The sequence below is a fragment of the Electrona antarctica genome (assembly GCF_951216825.1).
Source record: "Electrona antarctica genome assembly, chromosome: 4".
Taxonomy (NCBI): domain Eukaryota; kingdom Metazoa; phylum Chordata; class Actinopteri; order Myctophiformes; family Myctophidae; genus Electrona; species Electrona antarctica.
This window is the reverse complement of record NC_136809.1, coordinates 27,328,230-27,348,122: the sequence shown is the minus strand read 5'-3', so window position 1 is coordinate 27,348,122 and position 19,893 is coordinate 27,328,230. Positions and strand designations below refer to the sequence as shown.

General features: G+C 43.6%; 1 protein-coding gene across 9 annotated transcripts in view; it reads left to right on the top strand.

Annotated features, from left to right (window-relative positions):
• The window catches only part of lrba (LPS-responsive vesicle trafficking, beach and anchor containing), a 312,184-nt gene that overhangs the window by 63,661 nt on the left and 228,630 nt on the right, over positions 1-19,893 (top strand). For all 9 annotated transcript variants that reach the window (XM_079499894.1, XM_079499893.1, XM_079499897.1 and 6 more), the window contains exons 20-25: positions 1,445-1,568; positions 2,717-2,909; positions 13,936-15,348; positions 15,806-16,008; positions 16,146-16,299; positions 17,249-17,429. In XM_079499894.1, the coding sequence (XP_079356020.1) occupies positions 1,445-1,568; positions 2,717-2,909; positions 13,936-15,348; positions 15,806-16,008; positions 16,146-16,299; positions 17,249-17,429 (2,268 nt within the window). The remainder of the gene's footprint in view (positions 1-1,444; positions 1,569-2,716; positions 2,910-13,935; positions 15,349-15,805; positions 16,009-16,145; positions 16,300-17,248; positions 17,430-19,893) is intronic.

Here is a 19,893-nt window from a genome sequence, read left to right as displayed (position 1 = left end):
GCAAAAAGTTTAAAAAAAAAAGAAAAGAAAGAAAGAGAGAGAGAGAATGCAATAAGCCATTCCTCCATCTTTATCCCCTCCCTTCCCCTCCCCTCTTCTTCCCTCTATCCGTCCCTCATTCCCGGTACATGCTGGGGTAATTTTCTGGCGGTAAGGGTTCAGCGACTCATAATTTGAATGACTAAGGCGTAGAAACAACACAGCCGTCTGCCGGGGCGAGGGAGGGCATCGGTTAGCGCCAAGGACTGAGGCGGGGTGGGGGGGTCTGGTTGGGGGGGCTGTTGTCGGGCAGAGTGAAACCGAAGCCCCCTTTGGTCGTCTCCCCGGCTCACAGCAAATGGACACTGACATTGTCTAGATAATTCATCTAAACAGCCAGTCTCTTCGGGTTAACCAAAGCCGAGCCATCCAAGAAAGGGCCCCTGTGACTCAGGGGGCCCCTCTGATTTGAAACAGTACCAAAACCATTTACAGTATGATAGAGATCAATGAAACCCAGGACTTTTGTTTTTTCTTAATTTAATTTGATTTGATTATTTTTTTCTATTCTGCTTCAGTTTCTCCTCCGTTCTGCTTTTCATAGCACGGCCACAGAGTTCCCAGGTGTCTGCTGTCGAGGAGAATGGAGATGATTTGTGACACAATGATTTGCACATGCTCAGACCAATGTCTGATTTAGTTGTTGATTTGTGGTCTTTCTAACCCCTGCACCACCCACCCCTCCGCTCTCTGTCAAGCTGAGCTCTGATTGTTATTTCCAGTCAGAATCTTCCTCCTTGCAGAATGCCAACTTTTTGTTATTTTAACCATCTTCAAAATGTAATTAGCTGTAATGTATCATGTGACAAATGGGTCCCTCAGTCATAATTTGCAAACAGATAAAACATGTGCACATTTATGCACGTTAAACGTTTAAACTGTAAAGGTTCCATGGACAAATCTCCATCCCGGGTGGGGAGGGGGTGGGCGCACGTGCACACGTGCACACAGTACATGTACTGTGTGGGCACAGACCTGGCTGCTACATAATCGGTATGAGTACTGCTTACGACTTGTGTCATATTAACCTTTTCAAATATAGATAAATGATCTCTGAGGAGCACTCTTTCATTAGAGCTGTGTTTCAACAGAGGGCTATCACTGAGGTCTGTGTGGGCTGCAGGCGTAGGTCATCTGCATTAATAAAAGGCTTTTTTTAACTGCAAGTCACTGTGCCCTGGTACACAGTATTCCTCTTTTTGAAGTCTGAACATTTTATCACACTGGTTCGTTCCCGGTGTGTTCATATATCTCATATAGACAGTAAGGATACCACAGGTTTCTCTCTTGTGTTGCTGTCCATAAATTATAAATGGCAAAGTAGTGTTTTAAAGGCTTAGACAAATAAGACAAATATAAATTTGTGTCCTTGATAATTGGTGTGTGCTTTGCGTTTGTTCTCCAGAGATCCTGAAGGTGATCGCGGCCTTGCTGAAGAACTGTCCCCCGTCACCTGAGAGCATGGAGGTCCGCAAGGTCTTCCTGTCTGACATGATCAAACTGTTCAACAACAGCAGTGTGAACCGCAGGTAAGGAAGAGGACCGTGTGTGGGCGCGTGTGTGGGCCGGGGCTCTTATAATGACAACCAAATCACTCATGCAAATAGACCAGAGTTCTTCCGGTAACCAACACATCCTCCGGCCCAACCACACCACACCAATCAAAGAGACCCTGTAACCTACAAATCCTTCAGGATTCTCCAAGCATTTTGGCTTCCACTGGCCATGTTTTAGCAAATTAAATGTTTCTGTTGCTGTCAGGGTGTCGTTATGTGTTACTCACTTCACTTGTAAAGTAATCCTAACCACCATTCTAAATTGTTCATCTCCTCTACAATACGACTTCTAAATCCTCTGTAGGATTACAACATATTTTCACATTATTATTTTTTGTTTTTTGTTTTCTTTTTACTACATTTACGTTTGTATTGTATTTTTGGACCTTAGGTTTCAAATACTTCTATTCTATTTAATCATCAGTGTTACTGTGTTTCTGTGTGCACACACTGCTAAAATTAACCAGAGGGATTAATACAGTTTATTATAATAAACGTAGTTTAAGTCAAGATACAGTATGGTTACAAACACATGAATAGTTCATACTATACACTGTTATGCCATAGGTACTGTAGTCACATGGGGGTATAGCTCATACTACAGTAGCTATAGGATCTGCACTTGTCTTGCATGTGTGTACAGTATGTGTGTGCTTGCTTGCCTAGTGTTATTGTTTACCTCTTCTTACAGTAGCTCTGGTCTCGTTCTGTCATGCCTCAGGGCTGATAATGCATATAATCATGAGATGAAAGGAATCATGGCTCTGATGATTACTGTATTATTCTGTTCCTTTTTCTTTTCTCCAATAATTGCTTTGTTTGAAATGTTGGTGATGAAGCAGTTTAAGCAGTTTGACTGTTTTTTATCATGAATTGCCTTGGGTGATAGTTGTCTGACTAAAATGTGATTTGGTATATCAAGAGCGTTCTGAAATAATACACTACAAGTTAATTTTACTCTGTATAAGTGGAATCAAATGGATCCGGAAGGTACCCGAAAATGTGAACTTGGTTCCATTTTTACACTCTAAGTGAACAATCACTCAAGATTTCGTAGTGTACTGCTATCATACAGTTTATTTCCTAATGGGTGTGTGTGTGTGTGTACGCGTGCGTGTTAGGAGTCTGCTGCAGTGCTCCGTGTGGCAGGAGTGGATGCTGTCTCTGTGCTTCATCAACCCGAAGAGCAGCGAGGAGCAGAAGATCACGGAGATGGTGTACGCCATCTTCCGCATCCTGCTGTACCACGCTATCAAGTACGAGTGGGGAGGCTGGAGGGTCTGGGTGGACACCCTGTCCATCACACACTCCAAGGTCAGAGCGCTCGTTATGTACATGAGCACACACACACAAATACACAGACACACACTGCACGTACGCAGAGAGTTGTTTATTGTTCTCTGTGGATCGTCTCATCTCTCTCGATCCATATCACTTGTGCCATCTTTCAAGCACTCTTTCTCTTTTCCCTTTTCCATTTCATCTCACAAACTCAGTGGCTCTTGTGTAGACACACACACACACACACACGAGCACGCACACACACACACACACACACACACACACACACACACACACACACACACACACACACACACACACACACACACACACACACACACACACACACACAGGATGTCTGTGTAGTATTGTTGGTGTAAATGCTGCACCACTTGCATCCAGTTCTTATCCTAGCATCTGCCACATGTTAGTTTGAACATGGACCCACTCACCAAATAGGGGATTAGGGGAAAGAAACAAGAAAAGAAGATTCATTGTTTTCAACTGAATCTGAGACAACTAAAGGCTCAAAAAACTGAAACATAATCTGTACTGGATGAGAGTCCCTCTCTTTGCAGTATATCGTTTGTGCATTGCTTTGCAACCAGTGGGCCACAACTGGCCAGCCTCTGACATGCATAAGACTTCGAATTTGGACATGGTTTCAGCACAATCAAAGCCCCATTGACTTCCACTAAAACATTTAAAAAAGTATAAAACATACAGTATGCGGAAAAGTAAAAGTGAATTTCTATACCACATTCATCCAGAACGCTTTAGAATGTTGCATTGACACATTCACACACTAACAGTGGAGGAAGCTGTGCAAAGGTACAAGCTGCTCATCGGATGCAGTTAAGGGTGAAGGACACACACACACACACACACACACACACACACACACACACACACACACACCCTCTTATAGATTGCTATGCCCATGCCATAGATTCTTAAGTCTTAACCTGCTCTAACAAGGTATCAAAGAGAATCTGTAATAAAGAATAATTGGGAGGAAAACAGTTTTGCATTGTTCTAGAGTTAGAGTAGACAACATCCATTGTTGTAGAAATGGTGTTTCTCTTTTATGAAGGCATGTGTCCAGAACCCTTGGGAGACGTTTTTAAAAATCCAAACGGAACAGTGCTGGAGAAATTTGAGACCTTGGCACTATTACCTGTGCTTAGTAACTCACAGCTTAGGCTGACATAATAGTAATGGAGCCTTGCCTCAGTCTATGCCCATCAGATCCACTGATGGAAACCATACAGTGATTATGATGTGTAAAAAAAAAAGTAAAGTGCCTAGCAGCCCTTCAAACTCTTCTCTATTTATGTATGGAGTCTCCATCTTTCACGTCGCAGAGATAAAAATAAACTCCTGGCACTTCTGATTTCCAAAAAGCCAATTCAGGGAACTGCTTTCGAAAATTCAGTGTTGATATCGCGTTACGTCGCTCGCTTCCAAAGCAGTGAAGTAATTGAGGCTGGTGTCAGATTGTGGTCAGGGGAGGTTTTAAGGCATGGCAGACTGAAGGGAAGGCCAACTTGAAGAAGTACTCATGATGTGAGACGTTTGTGAGGATCGGGGTGCTTTAAGAGGTCGTCACCAGTAGGGGGCACAGTTGGACTGTATGGAAGAGTGTTGGAAAGCAGCAGTGAGTACTTTCTGTGTGTGCGTGTGTGCATGCATGTGTGTGTGTGGTGTGTGTGTGCGCAACTGTGCACGCGCATTTTTGTCTAGTCTACTGTCCTTGGCATGCAGTCTTTTGCTACTTCTCTGTTGTACAAGGAAGTTAATTGCATTCACCTATTGTTTCAGGTCTAAACGAGAACCTGATTAAACGGTCAGAACAAAAGCCAGCAGTATTCTGGGAGTTGAGAGCCACTGTGTAGTCATTCTGTCAACACTGGAACTCAGTGTACAGTATCTACTCACTGTCTCAACCATGTAGTATCAACACCATGCATAATTAATTACAGTATATCGTTTAGTAATAACTATAACCTTTTTCACAGTACACAATTGTACAGGAAGTAGTATTGCTGATAATATTTAAGCGCATTCCTAGTATCTAGCTGCCATTGGAGATACTCAATACACACAATATTGAATGAATTAATGAAATACATTCATTAATGAATGAATGTATAAATAAATAACTATCATTGCTGCCTGGTATGTATATGTATACTGTATGTGTGTGTGTTTGTGTGCGCGCACCCACCTACAGTGTATAATTATATTACACACATTATACAGTACACATTATATAGTACTGTATACAGTATGTATATCTATGTGTCATAATGTTGGTATTTTAATAATCCCTACATTTGATTATGTATATATAAAACAACCCCAAAAATATGATTCTCCACTGGAGTAAGAAGACTCCAGTAATATAATTGTTACATAGCCCATTTTATTTAATTATTGACAAGCCGGTGTCTCTTTAGACAACATTGATGTTGCTGTAATTTCCAGTTTGTCCAGTTTTCCATCACACAGTAAAAAAATAAACCCCACGTCACTTGCTGTTTATGAAATCCAGCTCGTGTGTGTGGGATTTAGTTTCAGCCTAAGCTTATTGTTCTTGCAGGTTTCACGCGTTTGGCTGCATGGCTACGTTCTGCTTTAGCACAGCGCCTGAGATTGTTCATTCTTCTTTGGTACTAGACAGGCTGTAATTGCCTTTTTCCCTATAATTGCACAAGATTAATGTTGTTTCTTCTTGGCTCTATTTACCATGCCCGGCACCGATCTAAAAACAGAAGTTCACATGTTCGTTCTGTGTGTGAATACACATGGCGTTATAAGATCTAACACACACACACACACACACACACACACACACACACACACAGCAGGCATCCAGCCGTTGAAGTGGATAGCTACAGTGGACACAAGCCATCAAGATACATGCATCTGCTAGAAGAAAAAAATAAATAAAAAAAGCTAAAGAAACTCAATTGCAATTTTATTGTCCTGTTTGATAGATTTCCTGCCACCTTTGTAGCACCGAAGCTGTTTGTCACTGTTGCTCTCTCCTCCCACTGCCGCAGGGGGGGGGGGGGGGTGTGTGTGTGTGTGTGTGTGTGTGTGTGTGTGTGTGTGTGTGTGTGTGTGTGTGTGTGTGTGTGTGTGTGTGTGTGTGTGTGTGTGTGTGTGTGTGTGTGTGTGTGTGTGTGTGTGTGTGTGTGTGTGTGTGTGTGTGTGCGCGCGCGCGCGCACTTGAATGTACTGTGTGTGTGTGTGCACTTGAATGTACTGTGTGTGTGTTAGCGGAAGAGAGCAACGGATGGTCTCTCCTGGGCTCCTGGAAGCCCTGTTCTCTCAGCTCATTGAATATTCATCTCCACTGTGTCTGAACAATCACAGAAACAAGGCCTCATAAATACCAGCATCCCACTGGGAGGCTCTGATAAATACATGTACATTCAGAAATACATACTACATAGATACATACACACATATGCACATCCTGCATATATTTCCTGTGAAGACACACTGCTCAGTCTCTGATTTAATGTTCACGCTTCTGCACAGATGCCATTGACCCACTGATGTGTGAGCTGCTCTGCAGGAAAAAGTCGGATGTTGCTGAAATTCACAGAAGGACATTTTCTCATGTCAAAACCTTGATTCTTAAATGGTTAGCGGTTCTCTTATATTGCAATAAAACAAAGTTCCTTTGCTTCCTTGTATAAGTGGTTTCCCGGTTTGGATGCAAATTCTTGTTTTGAAGCTTGTAAATGTAGCGGAGAACTATTTGTCAGTTTGTCAACAGCACTCATGCACTGAAGACAGCAGAATAGCCCATAAGCTTGCAGAATGAAGAAATACATTCCCTTGGGGGAAAGATTTTAAATGTTTTCTAAGAAACACATGAGTTTACTCATTGTAAACTCATTTAACACATCCTTTGTTAGCTGGCAAATAGTTTTGTTAAATAATGAAATTAAAGCTCCTGACATTCACATTTTCTACTCTCAGGTATATGGATCAGAATTAAAAAGCTTAACTCTTTTATTGCTAATTACGAGCATATTCGTGTATATACTCTATTTGTTGATCATCCATCCGAGGTTCGGATGTGATTTGTGATTTTGTATTGCATCGCTCCCGACTGTTAACGCTTCTGGCGAAAGGTAAACAGCGTGAGCTAATGCTAATTGCTAACATACGCCGATTGTTAAATAGCGGCAGCCAAGCTGGGAAAGCGGAAATGAAAATGACCAAATATAGAGATGTAGTCGATAATGCTTACCTACACGCTGCCTCCACCTAGTGGCAGACAGAGATATTTTCAAACTGGTGATTTTTCGCTACCTCTGTTCTTACTCTGCAGGGTTAGCATGGCAGTGAACAGGATATCCATGTGAGGCTTGTAAACATATTTATTTTTGTCCATGCTAAACCCCTTATCCCTAAACTACTTTTTAAGTGGTGCAACCACTTCCTTAAGTGACTGTGTGTGGGTGGGTGGGTGGCTGGGTGCGTCTGAGCACGAAAACAGCATGGTTGTTTTTCACCACCTGTGCGCAACCTAACACACACAAACACACGCACATATTAACTGTATGGTGATTTCGGGTGTGCCAGTACAGTACAGTACAGTACATTACAGTACAGTACAGTGACAGTACATTACAGTGGAGGGTACAGTAGAGGGACCCCCACACGGTAACTCTGTCATTTCTCAACCGGTTCGCACGCGGGGCGTTCCTGTAGGTCTAGAACCCACCCCCCCGGGACCCCCATAGTTAAAATAGCCAATCTTCAAACTCACAACGTGTCGATGTAGATTGGCTATTTTAACTATTCAAAAATGTTTTTCAAAATGGTAAAAAACAAAAAAGGCAAAGTAGTTTAGGGATTAGGGGTTTAGCATGGAGGAAAATAGAGCGCCATATCTCTAGATTTTGCCTTATGATCTTTACATTGTAATCCTGTTCGTATTTGTTGGATCCTAGATGCTTGTATTTAAGATATTGCCACTGTTACTTTTCAGGTAATGGTAACACAAGCTCTTGTTAATACTTTGCATTTGTTCAATATTTAGCAGGGTGACGTTGGCTTCGGGATTTGCCACTACCATGATAGTCTCAATCAGTTGAACTTTACTCGGAACTATAGCTGAAGCCGTTGATACAAGATGGTTTAGGCCTTGAAGGCAGCCGAAAGCACATGGTGTTACCAATCAGCGAGAATGTGTTTATTTGCTATCCGTGTGCATGCACATTCTGTGTTCCTGTATTGCATGCAAGGATATGTGCATGCTGATGCGGGTATGTTTGTGTATCCTTGTATGTCTGCCAGTATGGCTGCAGGTGAGTGTATCTGCGCATATGTGTGTCAGAACAGACAGCTGTTCCTGCAGGTGGGTCTGCTGACACGACAGGCTCCACTAACCTGCATGCTCTTACACACACACACACACACACACACACACACACACACACACACACACACACACACACACACACACACACACACACACACACACACACACACACACACAGAGAGTGAGAGAGAGTCTGTCCCAAGGTGGCCCTCTCCTCCAGTAGTTGAGTTGAGTGAAGGACAGTTCTCCAGAAGCATGAAGGAGCTTGTGTCCTTCAGCCTCTCTCTGTCTGTTCACTTCATTACCCTGCTGGCAGAGCACCACTGAATTAACATGACAACCAACAAACTCTCAATACAAATAGATCCATCATGCTGTAAAAATGAACATTTGTACTTTGTTGTAGTCATTTATGTTGATGGATCAACTTTAGGGAACTGCATTTGAATTGCCTTTAAACATAGCTTTTGTGTAATGGAAAGTTAAACATTCAGGACCTAAAATGGATAGATGGATCTGTACTATAGGCCTATACATACTAGGTACAGTAGTAGAGGCATCAACAACTTGTGTAAAACTGGCATTCATATAGTCCATCGATCCATCCATCTTCAACTGCTTATCCGGAATGATATACTGTAAATATATACTCTTATTGCAACTGTAATATAAATAATTAAGTGTAGAATCTGACTTGAGGCAATGTAATTGCCTAAAGTAAAATTTCTCTGCTCTCAGTTCACACATGGAGTTTAAACAGTTGCGACACTCAGATCAAGGCTGTGCTATTGAGACATTACACTGACACACACACACACACGCACACGCACACACACACTCTTGCTGCTGCTGTTCTCTCATTATTGGAGCTAGAGACATCAATAAGCACACAAAAGGAGGAGAAAATGAGAACATACTGTAGAGGTGCATTGACCAGCACCAGATAATAGCTGGAAATTGATTCTATTGTTTCTACAGGCAGGACGTTCATTGAAGAATGACTTAACTATTTTTAAAGCCATACTTTTTGTATGTCTGACAAACTTACAAAGTTTGGCACAGCTCCCTCCTCTTTCACGACACTAATGGGAGAACACTGCAAGACCACTGTTCACACCACACTACTTGGGGGTCAAGCAGTGAAACTTTACTTGTTTTATTGAATCGACTGTTGATCAAGCTTTAAGTCTTAATAAGCTGGGAATCAGGCAATTGATCGGCCACTGATTTATATATCAGGATGTAGATGTAGGCACATGACTAGTGGAAAATTAACTCTCATTCAATGTCAACTGAAGTTCAGAAGAGAGAGCTGTTATGTAGTCTTTGTCTCTTTGAGATCACCTCACATCCCCTCTCCTTACTGAATCATTATTTCATCTCTCATTCTCTTCCCCTGTACAATGTAACACAGCCTGGTTCTAGAAAAACCATAACAAAGAATCCTTCCTTGTTAACGTTGTTTTCATGTTTCCCATTGTGTATCCTAGCAAGGCTCTCATGCACGATCCTTTTAGGGTCATTGAAATGCCAAGTTCTACTGTAGTATATCTCTCTGGATGAGAGCAATAGCTAGCCCTAATTAATCATATCTCAGAGCGTTCTTATAAAGACACCAATCAGAAATACTGCATGCTGATGACTGCACACACAAAAAATACACGAAGAAAAAAAGAGGAAAAACTGGCTAACCAAGGAACTAAGGGAGAGTAGGTGAAAAGAGCAGAGAGCAGGCAGTCGGCAGGACTGCAGCAGCAGACGACATTGATTTCGGAGGAGGAATTGCATTTAGCTAATCGGATTAGAGGCCCTGCTGCCTTCCCCGTTTCCCCTTTGTTTTGCGGTTGCTCCCTATCTATTGATCTAAATGGGGACTCCCAGGCTACTACGGCGGGGGTCTCCCTGGACCAGCGTTGGGCCACTGCGGCCTTCACCGCGTAGGCTGCGGTCTGCGGCCCGTGCTGCTCCCAGATCTGTTCGACTGTGTCTAGGTGGAGAAACACAGAAACGCTAACCGCTGGAGGCTCTATGTTCACTTTATATCCATTACATCATTCTAATATGTAGCCTAATACATCTACTTGAGAACAAAAAAGAAGAAACTACATATTTTGTGACATCCATAATAGAGAGTTAGGATAATGTGGAATATTACGGAAGGGCAACATACATTCTCACAAACGGAAGATCAACATGAAAAAATTATAACATCTGCACACTTTGTACGTTTATTGTGCCATTATATGAATGAATGAATGAATGAATTACTTTAACACTTTGAGAGCCCACGCAAAACTGCCCAAAAATCACTTTCACCTAGAAAATCCATTCACATTTTTGAGTGGTGTAAACCACTCCTACAACTGGCTTTGTTAGTTTACGTGTCTGTCTGTTTGTCTGTCTGTCTGTTCGTACCAAAAAATGAGCATGGTTGCTATGGTCACCCAGTTCACACGGGTGTGATTTCATTACGTCAGACATTACGTCAGACCACAGCTGATCAGTCTATATAAGACCTTACACCACTCAGTTCACACAGGTGTGATTTTTTTATAATTCAGCTGACTGTGGAGACACATGCTGGAACTTTTTACTTTGAAATGTTTTATAGTTTCTGAGTTATTTAATTTAAACGCCAAATGCATTCTCAATGGCGAAAACACAAACTTTGGCACCACGTAAAAAAAAAAAGAGAAAATCATTGTTTTTTTTTTTTTTTTTTTTTTATTAAATAAAAAAATAAAAAATAAATGTATTTTTTTCAAAGACGTCTTGGGCTCTGCCCGTGCGGTAATACCAAATTGGGCACAAAATGTGTTAAGTGTCATGCCACCTCGTGGCCCATCCCTCATGGGATTATATGACACCTTTTCATAGAGTTACAATTATTCGGATATACACTTTTTACACTGGTTACCAGCAATGCTGATCGTCTACTAAATATAAGTACAACAAAACAAAACAACATACATATCCCTTACTGGCTGTACATTGCTTTTTTCCTTAGGTCCCAGGCTTTTTCTAGATAGTTTGCCAATTTAAAAATATATATTTTTCAAATAAACGGTTGATAAGTTGTGCATCATTTATATCCATTATATCATCATAGTTTATATTATTAAACAGCTTCAATCAATACAAAACAAAATGATACTCATTCTTTATTTCATTGCTTATAATTATTATAAACATTCTGTGGGCCTTATGTTTTTTAATATCGATGGTTGCATGAATAGTACTCCACTATTCTTGGACTGTGGGAAAGTAGAAGTGGAACATTCGCTGTTTTAAAATATTGTGTCTGCAGCGTTGCAGACCTACAGGTGAGGCGTGTGTGTGTGTGTGTAAGTTGGTAGTTTGAAGAACCATAGTACAGTATGCCAGCTCTTTTTTTGTTTACATTGGTGTCCCTTTGCGGAGAGCCATTTCAAATCATTTTGTATGATCTGGCTGCTCTGTGTGTCCAGTTAATACCATGTTAGCTGTCACATTAGAGGAGCCCACCACGGTTTCCTACATTACCATAACATTTTTCCATAGCCCCACCAGGAGTGCAGTCCGAGTCACGGAGCAGAATGAAATTAGATTAGATCAGCACTGATGTCTGGGGCCACCCAAGGCATTTTCTTATATATTGTAGCGAGGAGGGCGAAGCGCCTGTTTTTAAAAAAAAAAACGCAGTCGTACGATACACACTGCCTCCATCTAATGGTAACTGGATCTGTTACCGAGTGCCCCTTTTTAAGGCCAACATACATCATCTTAATGTAGCAGGCTGCATCCTGAGCCCATGACGTTATGCACTGTGCTGTACTGCTCTCTAGACATAATTTCCATAGGAGTGCACACTGTGTCCTGTAAATGCAGCCTTTTAATTGCAAGAAATGCAAAATGTCAAATTAAGCCGGAGCTAATGGGGTGGAAGAGGATCGCTGTGTGATCGGGGGGGGAGAGAGGGGGAGAGAGAGGGAGAGAAACGAAATAAATGCAAGGGAGAGATGGGTGCAGGAGGGAAAGAGGAGGTAAGGAGAGACAGAAGCAAGAGGGATAGTGAGCTATGGATTACCAATCACTGCTTCCCTGCAGAAGATTAATGGGCACCCGTGTAGCCGGCTAATTTAGAACAATAACGCCTAATTAATTACAAATAATCAGCCTCTCTTCCATTCCTTTCTTCCTCACTTCTGTCCCGTTAACATTAACCATGCTGTCTTGGTTCTTTCTCTCTCCCTTTTGATCTCTCAGTCTGTTGCAATGTTCTCTCCATCCCTCTGTCGAAATAGCCTCAGGTGAAAATGTAGCAAAGTGGCTCTAGTTTCATCCCCCACAATCCACCTACACGTGTACACACACACACACACACACACACACACACACACACACACACACACACACACACACACACACACACTCTGCACCCTCTCTAGTCGGTCTTTGACTTTCTGTCCTATGAGGCTGCTTGATTAATGCAGGGTCTTAAATTAGGTGTAGGAGGATTTGCTGATGCCGGACACGCTCTCTGCACAGCTAGGAGACACACAACTAACAGTATCTGCAGCTTATCTATGACTGCTTACATGGAACGGCTCTTCCTCAAATGCCAACTCAGTCCATTGTCATTATAGACGAGCAGTCTTAGTTATGTCTTAGCGTATCTGATGGGTGGAAGACTGATAGACCTGTAATTAGACCTGTAATGTTGGGTGTTTTATTTTATTATATTAATTGCCTGGCTAGCGACGGTCAGTCTGTTCAACAGTTCGTCTGTCGTAGCCTGGCATGGCCAGACTAATATCACTGCGCTTTAAAAAAATATATATTTATAGCTCTGGCAGATTTGTCTGATAAGTTCCATCATTCAGTTTGGTCCTTAAAAGATATCCTGAGAACTACTGGCTGGATTGCTAGATAATTTACTGATCCCCAGAGAATGCACCCTTTCCTTTAGTGTCTGAAGTTCCACTTGTACACAAGTTATGAAAAATCGGATATGAAACCTGCTGAACCGTAAATATTTGGATGAACCCATGCACATTCTTGTAGTGCCAGTGTCAGACCAAAATATAAGCTTAGAGAGCCCCACATGAGAGAGCGCTGGGCACACAGGATGGCAATGCCAGTCAGTTCACCCCACTTTGTTCCGGTCGGGTTGATTAACATATTCAATATTAAGTCATTGTAAAGATGCAACATATATTGATATTATGAAGCAAAACTAATAGGGCATAGCGTGGTTTTCTTGCATCACTGAAAGTCTGCTTGTCACACTCGATTTACAAAAATATGCTTGATTTACAAAAATATTTCAATTATTTTAAGCCTAGAATCAAGCCATCCAGGATCCTTGTGAATCATGACCATAAAACCAATATCAAAATATTGTGTGGGGGAAAGAAAAGTAGTATATCACATAATTAAATATTACCCCCCAACCCCCCCCCCCCCCCCCCCCCCACACACACACACACACACACACACACACACACATAATCAAAGGTTTTATGGTCATGAATAACCAGGATGGAGGAGGAAAAATGAATGGCAGATTTTCAGTGGTGCCACAAAACCATGCCCACTGCTGTGCCCTATTATAGAGCAATGCAAATCGCACGCAAATTGAGTTACGCGTGGGACTATCTGCCAACTTTATTGTTTTATGGAGTTGCAATTGACATGATTTAATCTGCTGAACCATGTGTTGTGTGTTTACAGGTAACATTTGAGCAGCACAAGGAGAACCTCTCACGTATGTTCCGTCAGTACCAGCACCAGGAGTCTACAGGCTCCAGTGGCACCATCCGCACCGTCTCTGGAGCCAGTCACGCGTCTGAGACCTCGGAAGGAGCCAACGGGGAGCAATTAGAGGAGACTGCCCCGTCCACCGTCATCGAACTCACTGTGGACCCGCAGTCCTCCACAGGGGCTCAAGACACACCTACCTCCGCATCCGACGATACCCTCGCCTCTTCCAGCCCAGAAGAGGGCGCCGGTGAGAGGAAACCGGCAACCGTCACCGTCTCCAACATCCTGGCCAGGGACGATGAGGAAGACCCGCATTTGGCTCAAGAGTCCTCTGAAGTCGGCTCAGCTGAAGAAGAGGAGGCTGCAGCTGACACGATAGAGGGAGAGAAGAAGAGTGCAGAGACCGACCAGGAAGAGACTATTACTGTTCTGTCCACCGCCGAGATCGACGTCATCGACGTGCCAGCTGACGGAGGAGGAGAGGACACTGAAGTAACAGAAGTGACTGGAGAAACCGGTGAAACGTCAGAACCTGACGGTACAGAAATTCCTCTAGCCGATGATGAGAAATCCTCTGAAAGTAGTGACACAAACAAAGACGACTCTTTGAAGGACAAGGAACTCGAACAACCAGAGGCTTCTGCTGTGGAGCCGGAGGTCAAAGACGACGGTTCTCCAGAGACCCCTGCAGCCTCTGTGGAAACCAGCATGGTGGGTGGAGCCTCCTCCTTCAACGAGGACCTTGTGGATATGTCGTCCATTAGTGAACAGGTCAGCCCCAGTTACCTCGACGAAAACTTTGAGGAGTCGTCTTTTATCACCGCATTCACAGGAGAGGAAGGGAAGAAGTCAGTAGATGCTAAAGAAGAGAGTGAGAGCAATGAACAGCAGGATCAGGAGGTAAAAGCCGAGGAGAAGAATGCGGAAGAGAGTATCACAAAAGAGGAAAGCCAAGAAGGTGAACAAGGTGAAATGAGTGCCGGGTCTGCTTTGGAGTGTCAGAATTCGGAAACGCCAGCTGAAACACTGGAACAAAAGGTTTCAGACGCACCCAAAGAAGAACACAGTGAAGAGAGGCATCCTTCTCCCCACCCTGACACCCTTGCTGCAGACCAGCAGCCTTCGGATGCCACGTTGCCCCCTACAGCCCCGGAGACTGCAGCACCATCCGAAAACGCTCCATCTTCCTCCTCCTCACCTCCACAACCTACCACAGAGACCGCCGCCATCAGCAGCAGTGCAGAGGAAGCCCAGGTCACTGAGGCCAACGCCCCAGACACTAGCACAGCACCCCCTAGGATCGCCAGGCTTGATGTGTCCAATGTGGCTTCGGACACAGAGAGACTCGAGCTGAGGGAGCTCACTCGAGCTGTGATCGTACAGGTATTTGTCAGAATGCCTTGGCTTTTGTTTCTATTTTCACATTTTTTGAAAAAGGAGAGGTCGCACAGCTCGTAGTCATGATGGTTTTTATTAAACCAACGTTTCGGCAATAAAATCCTACCCTGAAGAAGGCCTTTTCATTGCCGAAAAGGTTGGTTTAACAAAAGTTTCTTGCATCGTGACTATGAGCTGTGTAACCTCTTTCTTTTTTCAAGTTTGATCTCCCGCGGTCAGCACCTCCCCACTACTGGTGCGCGCTCCTACCTCTTTCTCCTACCTCTTTGTTTGTTCAATATTTACCTGGAAATGCTTTGATATTTCTTACAAGAATTGACTAGAAAAACACTGCTGCAGTTTGTACTCTTCTTGCATAATTACTTGTGTGCTTTATATCATAACTTTAGGCATTAATACTGTTAAATTCAACCGTGTATTTGTTCTGTCGGTGTCTCTGCAGGTTTCCGGGCAAGGCCAGACTGCAACAGCAACGGCAACACTAGGAGCTGCTGCGGAGGCATCCGACTCGGCTAGAGAGGGCAGTGCCTCGGCATCTCGTTCCACCATGTTCCGCATCCCAGAGTTCCGCTGGTCCAACATGCACCAGCGCTTCCTCACCGACCTGCTGTTCTCCATCGAGACAGAGGTTCAGATGTGGAAGAGGTAGGCTGACCATGATCTGACGCTGACACTGACTAGCATTAGTATTTTCTGCAGAGATCAGAAATGTCCTTCTTTGCTGTTTGTGAGTACCAAAGAATGCATATGCAATAAAAATAAACCCCTTTTCTCCTCCTCAGTCACTCTACAAAGACGGTGCAAGACTTTGTGAACAGCAGTGAGAATGTGGTGTTTGTCCACAACACGGTCCACCTCATCTCTCAGGTTGTAGACAACCTCATCATGGCCTGTGGAGGCATCCTGCCTCTGCTCTCTGCAGCCACATCCTCCACTGTGAGTCTCTATGTCAGTTTTTCTCTGTGTTTGGTATTAATACTTGTTTGTTGCACCATGCAAGGAAAACATGTAAAAGCGAAGAAGAGTTCTGTGTGAAATCTGAAATGACTGTGAGGGGGCCTATTTGGAGGAGATGCGAGGCCTGTCACAGCGGTGTTGGGAAAACGGCATCTTCCAACCAAGGAGATGATCGTGTACTTGCGTGTCTCTTTCTGTCCCCAATATTATGTTTATTTGCCTGTGTGTGTGTGTGTGTGTGTGTGAGAGAGAGATTGTGTGTATTTATCTCTGCCTCTTATTACTGCCTCTTATGACTGCATCCCACTATGAGCTCTGTCAAAGGGGCGTGGTATACCTCCACATTGACCTTTCCCAATCACATTAGACTACAGTTAGCCTCGTGCTAACAGGGTTACTGTGTTTTTCTATGGTCTGACCTCCAGCCACTGTAGCTCTCTAGTGTAACATGACTCCTAGCCTCTATCAATACTCTTCCATTTAGTCGACCGGCCTGTCTGGGAAGATGGCTGGCTGAGGTTCAGTTCCATTCTAATTTAATTATATCTGGCCGGTTCTTGCTCTGTAATCTGATTTGAAATGGGATGTGATAAATTAAGGGTTTAATTGGCCCCTGACTGCTTTTGATTGGATGGGTAATGTCTGAAAAGTATATTTTCTTAAAAATGAATACACACACACACACACACACACACACACACTGTCACACACACACACACACACACACACTGTCACACACACTGTACATAATGTCTCATCATAAGCTGATTACCACAAGAGCACAGTTGAATCGGTCTTTGATCAACCAGATTGTTTGGCTAAAGCCACCCCTTGTTTAATTACCATATAATTGGCAATCAGATTGCTTGGCTACGGAGTGCCATATCTAGCAACTCATGGCCATATTTCACCTTCTCTGTACTGACAGCATGAGCTGGAGAACATCGAACCGTCTCAGGGCCTGGCGGTGGAGGCCGCCGTCACCTTCCTCCACCGACTCATCAACCTGGTGGATGTCCTCATCTTCGCCAGCTCCCTCAACTTCACAGAAATCGAGGCAGAGAAGAACATGTCGTCTGGGGGCATCCTCCGACAGTGCCTTCGCCTGGGTAGGGCCTTCAGTTTGTTCCGTCTTTCCTTCCCTGGGTACCCTCTCCTACATTCTCATTCTCCCTCATACTGTATGTTCATAGTTTCATAGGTTCTGAATTTTGCAGGTCCCCCCCTCCTGTTATTACACTGACCCGGGGCACAGTCCGTCTATCTGTCTTGTCTGTCTGCCCCCCTGCTACTGAATCAACCAGATTTGTCATCTTTCCCACTGTCATTCTCTGTATCTCCATCCCCTCTGCGTTCTCCATTTCCTCCTCTCTTATCTCCTCCTCTTACCCAGCCCTCTCTCCTCTCCTCTCGGTCATCGATCTGCATCCTATCAGCCTGCAGGAGGCTCTTGTATATCAGCCTCAGTCATGGCTCCCTGTAGCTAGTTTGACCTCCCTTCCCCCCTCCTCTTCTCGCTTCCCTACGCTGACTGTCTACCCCTGCCACTCCCCCCCCTCACTCAGCTCATATCAGCATTCTCTTATCTTGTTATTATAACCTCGCTCCATGACAACACTCACATTGTGAGAACAGGAGTAGAGCGCTGAGTGGAGCAGCTCTGTAGAACAGTGTAGAGTCACAGTGGTGCAGTACTATACAACAGTGTAGATGAGTGGTGTGGTGTAGTGCAGTGTAGTATACTGTTGTGCTGTGGAACTATGAAGGTAAATGATGTGAAACTGTGTACACACACACACACACACACACACACACACACACACACACACACTCCTTGGATGCCAGATAAGGCCTGTTATACCGCCACCAGGAGGCCGACTTTTGCAAAAAAAAATATGCGTATTACTCCTACAGAACATCACACAAATTGGTACACATTATGTCCATAGTCATGTGATCAAGACAAAGCTGTTTTTTATAGTCCATCCTGATTGGCATCTAACTTTTACAGAAGTGGCTCGTTTTTAACAAAATGCCTCAAATCATGAATAATTGTTGTGAAAGTTGACTGACGCCTGTTTTAGCAGTTTTAGCAAAACACCATTTTTCGTATTTCTTTGTCTTATCTCTGCCTAGTCATGTCATCAAGACGGACCTGTCAGGTATTTCAAGATTGACATCTAAATTCAGAACATTGCTGGTCCACAATAATCTACCTGACCTGACAGAGACCTGTGCTTCTATATAATAATCTACCTGACCTGGCAGAGACCTGTGCTTCTATATAATAATCTACCTGACCTGGCAGAGACCTGTGCTTCTATATAATAATCTACCTGACCTGGCAGAGACCTGTGCTTCTATATAATAATCTACCTGACCTGGCAGAGACCTGTGCTTCTATATAATAATCTACCTGACCTGGCAGAGACCTGTGCTTCTATATAATAATCTACCTGACCTGGCAGAGACCTGTGCTTCTATATAATAATCTACCTGACCTGGCAGAGACCTGTGCTTCTATATAATAATCTACCTGACCTGGCAGAGACCTGTGCTTCTATATAATAATCTACCTGACCTGGCAGAGACCTGTGCTTCTATATAATAATCTACCTGACCTGGCAGAGACCTGTGCTTCTAAAAACTAATCTACCTGACCTGGCAGAGTCCTGTGCTTCTATATAATAATCTCCTTGACCTGGCAGAGACCTGTGCTTCTATATAATAATCTACCTGACCTGGCAGAGACCTGTGCTTCTATATAATAATCTACCTGACCTGGCAGAGACCTGTGCTTCTATATAATAATCTACTTGACCTGGCAGAGACCTGTGCTTCTATATAATAATCTACTTGACCTGGCAGAGACCTGTGCTTCTATATAATAATCTACCTGACCTGGCAGAGACCTGTGCTTCTATATAATAATCTACCTGACCTGGCAGAGACCTGTGCTTCTATATAATAATCTACCTGACCTGGCAGAGACCTGTGCTTCTATATAATAATCTACCTGACCTGACAGAGACCTGTGCTTCTATATAATAATCTACCTAACCTGGCAGAGACCTGTGCTTCTATATAATAATCTACCTGACCTGGCAGAGACCTGTGCTTCTATATAATAATCTACCTGACCTGGCAGAGACCTGTGCTTCGAGGAGCACATTTTCTAGTTGGGAAAGTACCCAACCTGGTTAAAGCATACCTGTGTGTGTGGTTAATAAATCCGGTGTGGATTTATTGATATTTTACCAGCAGCTTTGAAGAAGCGGCTGGTTAGTGTTTACCTGGGAAACTTGCGACCGGTAGACTGACACCGCTAGTAGACCGGTAGACTGACACCGCTAGATGACACCGCTAGTATTTCTGCTGCGGGAGACTGACACAGCTAGTTGTTGAAGAGTGGGTTGCCAAGTCCGCATATTTCCAGCCACACTTGATTTGGCCCTCACAGTTGCTTGCCTGGTTTGGATTTTGGAGGCTGGTTAGTTTATTTCTGTCACGACAGTTGGCAACACTGGCAACCATACTGCCGAGTACTTCTGATTGCTGATTGGCTTAGCGTTT